This window comes from Piliocolobus tephrosceles, chromosome 11, assembly GCF_002776525.5.
Source record: "Piliocolobus tephrosceles isolate RC106 chromosome 11, ASM277652v3, whole genome shotgun sequence".
NCBI lineage: Eukaryota > Metazoa > Chordata > Mammalia > Primates > Cercopithecidae > Piliocolobus > Piliocolobus tephrosceles.
In genome coordinates, this window is record NC_045444.1 from 94,603,554 (window position 1) to 94,609,553 (window position 6,000).

The 6,000-nt window shown below is 39.3% G+C and overlaps 1 protein-coding gene and 1 long non-coding RNA gene across 2 annotated transcripts in view; one reads left to right on the forward strand and one right to left on the reverse strand.

Moving 5' to 3' along the window:
* The window catches only part of LOC111547857, a 42,612-nt gene that overhangs the window by 889 nt on the left and 35,723 nt on the right, over positions 1 to 6,000 (forward strand). The window lies entirely within an intron of this gene.
* On the reverse strand, positions 1,913 to 4,787 carry CRYGD (crystallin gamma D). The gene is made up of 3 exons (XM_023219887.1): positions 4,690 to 4,787; positions 4,338 to 4,580; positions 1,913 to 2,251 (listed from the first exon to the last, which is right to left on the reverse strand). The coding sequence occupies exons 1-3, from the start codon at positions 4,696 to 4,698 to the stop codon at positions 1,979 to 1,981; spliced, it is 525 nt and encodes a 174-aa protein (XP_023075655.1). The 5' UTR covers positions 4,699 to 4,787; the 3' UTR covers positions 1,913 to 1,978.

Genomic DNA, 6,000 nt, shown 5'->3' on the forward strand with positions numbered 1-6,000 from the left:
TTTATTTTTGTATTTTTAGTAGACAAGGGGTTTCACCGTGTTAGCCAGGATGGTCTTGATCTCCTGACCTTGTGATCCGCCCACCTCAGCCTCCCAAACTGCTGGGATTACAGGAGTGAGCCACCGCGCCCAGCCCCAATATTTTTAATTCAATTCCTTGTTGGTTGTTTGCAATGACCTCATAGTAATAATCTATGAGCTAGTGTTGTCATTATTTTGACAAAATTTCATAACAGATTTTATAAAATCTTCTCTCTTTTTTTTTTTTTTCCCAGACAGAGTCTCGCTCTGTCGCCCAGACTGGAGTGCAGTGGTGTGATCTCAGCTCACTACAACCTCCACCTCTTGAGCTCAAGAAGCAGTTCTCCTGCCTCAGCCTCCTAAGTAGCTGGGATTACAGGCATCTGCCACCATGCCCAACTAATTTTTGTATTTTTAGTAGAGATGGGGTTTTACCATGTTGCCCAAGCTGGTCTCAAACTCCTAACCTAAGGTGATCCTCCCACTTCAGCCTCCCAAAGTGCTGGGATTACAGGCATGAGTCACAGCACCTGGTCAAAATCTTGCTGATTTTATAATAGAAAACCAGCAGTTTCTGAGCTGTGATTCTGGCTTCTGATTCCACCTCTGTTATTGAATGTGACATTGGAGTTAGACCTCAGTTTACTCTACATAAAATGAGTTATCTAGGTTAGATGATATCCGAATTTAAAATATATTAACCATCTTATCTTACAACTACAATGTTCTATAATGGCCCTTCTCTCCCCCTCCCTCCCTTTCTTTCTTTTCCTCTCCTCCCCCTTTTCTTTTCTTTTTTTTTTTTTTTCAACTTTTATTTTAGGCTTGGGGTACATGTGCATGTTTGCTATGCAGGTAAACTTGTGTCACGGGGGTTTGTTGTACAGATTATTTCATCACCCAGGTACTAAGCCTAGTACCCAGTAGTTATTTCTTCTGATTCTCTCCCTCCTGCCACCCTTCACCCTCAAATAGGTCCAGTGTCTGTTGTTCCCTTCTTTGTGACCACGTGTGTGCTCTCATCATTTAGCTCCCATCTTTTCTTTTTCTTTTCATTTTAAAATTAGGAATGTCTCTAAATAAAATTCTATACAGTTACCTAAGGAAAATTCACATATACTCTACATCAGCCAGAAATATGTGTTGAACTGCAGATAACAGAATACCCAGCCACTATAGCAGTGGCTTAAACAAAATGTGGTTTGTTTGACTGCCATTATAAGAAGTCTAAAGGTGAAAGGTTGTTAGCATGGTCCAGGGGCTCAGCCACATCTAGGCCAACATCTCTGAAATTCTCCTGGCCTTTCTCTCATAGCTGTTATTTCTTGAGTGTAAGAAATAAGAGGGAACTGTGGCACCAAGGTCATCTGCTCCCTTTCATGAGAAAGGCAAAAGTTTTTACAGAACCATCTCTTCTCCCTCCCTATCATCATTTCTCACTTACAATTCGATGGCCAGAAGAAGGCCACATGGCCACCTCTGTAGTAAGGGAGCCAGACAGAGACTTGTCAACTCAACTTTTGCATACAATTTTAGAGAATTCAAAAATCGACGTGCATTATGGTACCCAGGTTCAGAACCCCTGATTGAAAAAGTTTGTCACACTATCTGAACCTACGTTTTCAGGTGCTCACTCCTCAGAGAAAAACTGAAATCTAAACAGATTTCTGATAATCTGGTTTGAAGCAGCAAGCTGTTTAAAGGCCAGAGAATCAAATGAGGTAATGTATTATGAAACTTTGGCAAACTGTTAAGTTCTACTTCATATAAAGACGTCTTTCTGTTGTGAGAACTTCCTTTGTTATCTATATATTACACATCTTGGTTGCCATTTGCCTCGTGTGTGTAAATAAGATAGAAGTAGGGCACAGTAAAGACACAAGCAAATCAGTGCCAGGAACACACAGAAAATATTTTATTAGTTTCCAAATTAAGAAATGACAAAGGAGGACATATTTCAGGAGAAATCTATGACTCTCCTCAGAGAGCCCACTCTGGCATTCATGGACCCCCAGTCCTGGTAGCGCCTGTAGTCTCCCGGCCTCAGCAGGTACTGGCGTCCTCGGTAGTTGGGCAGCTCGTAGAGGACCCAGGAGCCCTCCAGCACGTTGAGGGAGTGGATTTCATTGAAGTGGAAGCGGTCCTGAAGAGAGGAGCAGTCCTCAGTGAACTCTATCATCTGGCCTCTGTAGTCCTCCCTCTCATAGAGTCTGATCCTGTGAGAGCCAGCCTGGCAGACCCAGAAATAAAAAGAGGAGAAAAGCAACCGTGAAACGATTCCAATGCATTGTCAGGCAGTCCAGCTTGGTGAGGACCTGCTCAAGTCATTTAGAAATACATGGCAAAATTTAATTAATTCTGAATATTTATAAACTCCTCATTACCGAGGGCAGAAATTCAGTATCTTTTCAAGATTATAAAGTGTGGTGAAGAAATTGAGAAGGAAATCTCACTCTTTAATATATTCAGCTATTTCTCAGCATGAGCTGACTCCCATGCTCAGTATCCTGTACCACACACAAACCCAAACCTGTAACAGCTTATTACTATTTTATGCCATTTTGAAGAAATGTTTTAATATTAAAATAAACATTAAATTATAAAGAAATGTATTTAAATTATGTGTAATTTTAATATACATGATATCTAATATATATTTAATTATATACTATATTTAAAATATAAAATATATAAAATTATATTTTATTTTAAAATTATATTTTAATAATTATATTCAAATTATATTTTATAAGTATAAATTAAAATTATATTTATTTTAAAAATTACATTTTATTTAAAAATAACTTTACTAAAACATAAATAAAATATATTTAAAATACACAAATATAAGGGCTGGGGCAGTGGCTCATTCCTGTAGTCCCAGCACCTTGGGAAGCCGAGGCGGGTGGATCACTTGAGGTCAGGAGTTCAAGACCACCCTGATGAATATGACAAAACCTTGTCTATACTAAAAATACAAAAATTAGCCAGGTGTGGTGGTGTGTGCCTGTAATCCCAGCTACTTGGGAAGAGAATTGCTTGGACCCGGGAAGCAGAGGTTGCAGTGTGCCAAGATCATGCCACTGCTCTCCAGCCTGAGGGACAGAGCAAGACTTTGTCAAAAAAATAATAATAATAATAATAAACAATAAAATAAATAAAAATAAAAATACAAAAATTAGCTGGGTTTGGTGGCGTGCTCCTGTAACTCCAGCTACTCAGGAGACTGAGAGAGGAGAATCATTTGAATCTGGGAGGCGGAGGTTGCAGTTAGCCGAGATCTCACCACTGCACTCCAGCCTGGGCGTCAGAGTGAGACTCTGTCTCAAAAAAACAAAACAAAACAAAACAACCCCCCAAAAATAAATATAATGTAAATGAAATATATTAAAAATATATTAAAATATATTTAAAATATAATTTATATAGTTATATAAACATAGTAAATACATATTTTAACTAGATATATTATTAAATACATTATATTCATTAAATATATTTAATGTAAATATATTTAAAATATTATAATGTATTTTAAATATAAGCATTTAAATATATTAAAGATATAATTTAATATACTGAATTAAATAATGCATCATTTAAATAAATGAGATAAATATCATATGTTAAATATATAAGCCTTCTTTTTAAAATATAAGTATTTTAAATATATTAAACTATTAAATATTAAATATTAAGGTAATGTATTAAAGAACAATTAATTATAAGTCAATAAGTTGTGAATGCAATGAAGAAAAATGGGGAAAAAATCAGTAAGTCCAAGGACGAATTTTTCATAAACATTAGTGTTCTCACACACATATGGGATATACGTGGCACCTGTGTGAAATATCTGTGTTGCTCTCCATTGAAGGAAAGTCTTACTCATATAGGTTGGGAAAACCCAAAATGTGCAAGAGAGGAGCAAAAAGGGGAAAAAGTCTCAGAAGAAATTACCCTGTTTGCTCAGTAACTGCCCTACCCTCTAGCATTTATTCTTCTATAGGGTATTAGTGGTTTTTCTACAACTCCATTCTAAATAATTCCAGAACAGGACTTTAAAGTCTTATACAACCCCTAGGGCAGGTGACACATTCCTACTCAATAAATATTTGTGGATTAATTGTGATTAATTGGTATCTGGGTAACACTTTGCTTTTGTGAGGGGCAAACTCTATTGACTTAATCCACTATAGTTCATCTTTTGTCCACTCTCAGTTATTGTGACTGATCACTACTTCTAATGTTTAACTTTTGCTTGAAACCATCCAGTGAGTGTCCTGAGGGCCTGGGTCCTGACATGAGGCTGCACTCACGTGGGGGATGAGGCGGCAGGAGCGGACCGAGTCGCTGAGGCCCATCCACTGCTGGTGGTCGGCATAGTCGCCGCGGCGCAGGAAGTATTGGAGGCCCGAGTAGTTGGGCAGCTCATAGAGCATCCAGCAGCCGCTGTCCACGCGCACCGAGTTGCAGCGGCTCAAGTAGGGCTGCAGGTTGGGGTGGTCGCTGCTGCATTCATAGTGGCGGCCCTGGAAGCCCCGGTCCTCGTAGAGGGTGATCTGCAAGGCAAGGCGAGGCAAGGCAAGGGCTCACAGGCCTGCCCCTGCCCCAGTCTCCGCCCCCGCGATACAGGAAGCTCCCGGGGCCCGGGGCGCGGGCTGGGCTCACCTTCCCCATGGCTGGCTGGACGCACGGCGGGGCTGAGCGGGTGGGGCGGCGGCGCGTCGGGGCTATATAGCAGGAGGGCTGCTGCGTTGGCAAGAACCGCACAAAAGGGGCCCGCGGAGGGGAGCAAGGGCATTTTCGTGTTCTCTTTTTTCTGTTTGCTGTCCTAGTCCGTGGGGCTCACTGTGGGTTTTGGTCCCATTCTCTCTGGAGTGTTCGGATTGCTATCATTGGCTGATGCTATTGAGAATGTTTGTAAAAAGGTAATTTGGGACATTGTCTATTTATAATAGAAGTGGAGCTTCAGCTATTTCACATATAGTTCACGCTTTTGTTTGTATAGGTTGGGGAAAAACAAAAAAAGTTTAAGTCGGGGAGCAGAAAAAGCAAAGACTCTTAATAAGGCAAATTAATCTGTCAGAACAACAGTATTACGTGCCACAATACTCAATACTGATTGTTAATAGGAAGGAAATGGGCTTAACTGAATGTTGAAAATTTCAAGTTTAGTCCTTTAAGAGAACGTCATCATGAAAGGGTGTAAGAAATTGGAACATTTTATCAAGAGAGTTCACAGAATTTTGAACCTTTATTATGGTAAAACACACAGCAAACATGGATCTTCGATATTGGGTCTGATTTTGTTACAGTTATGCCTAGAAGTAGCTGAGAATTAGATGTTTTTCTCTTAGCTAATGGTGGTGCCGTGATTCAAAAGAGAGAATAGTTAGTTCTAAGATGCTTAATCTCAGAAAGAACTTAAAAGGGAAATATCTACGTTTGAGGAAATTAGAAAAGTAATATGTGTGAAACAGAAAAACATGATCTCTTAGCTTGTTATAAAATAAAGCCAAATTCCTAAGAAACTTATTTCTAGTAGGATCTAGAATACACCTTTGTTCTCTGAACGAGCGAGAGTACACAAGGCCTTTGACTCAGAGGAAATTAATTGCATGAACACAAAGGGGAGCTATGGCTGGAATGATGCAGGGAGAGGAAGGAATAAATATCTAGAAGCTGGACTCGAGGAAGACTTTAGAAAGTATTTATTGGCCTTGAAGAGAACAGTTTGATGGACTGGAAAGAGCACTGGAGTGGAAAATGACCTGTGTCCAGCTTCTTTCGTGTTCAAAGAATTGCTCACAGCCCTGTGTCAACCCATGGAAGTACTTTGTCTTGTCTTTGAGTCATAAATCTTTGTAAGTGGTATTTATGAATTAAACACCAACTATGTGCAATACAAATTATTTTAATTCTTATTTTCTGGCTTCTTCTTCTTCTTCTTCTTCTTCTTCTTCTTCTTCTTCTTCTTCT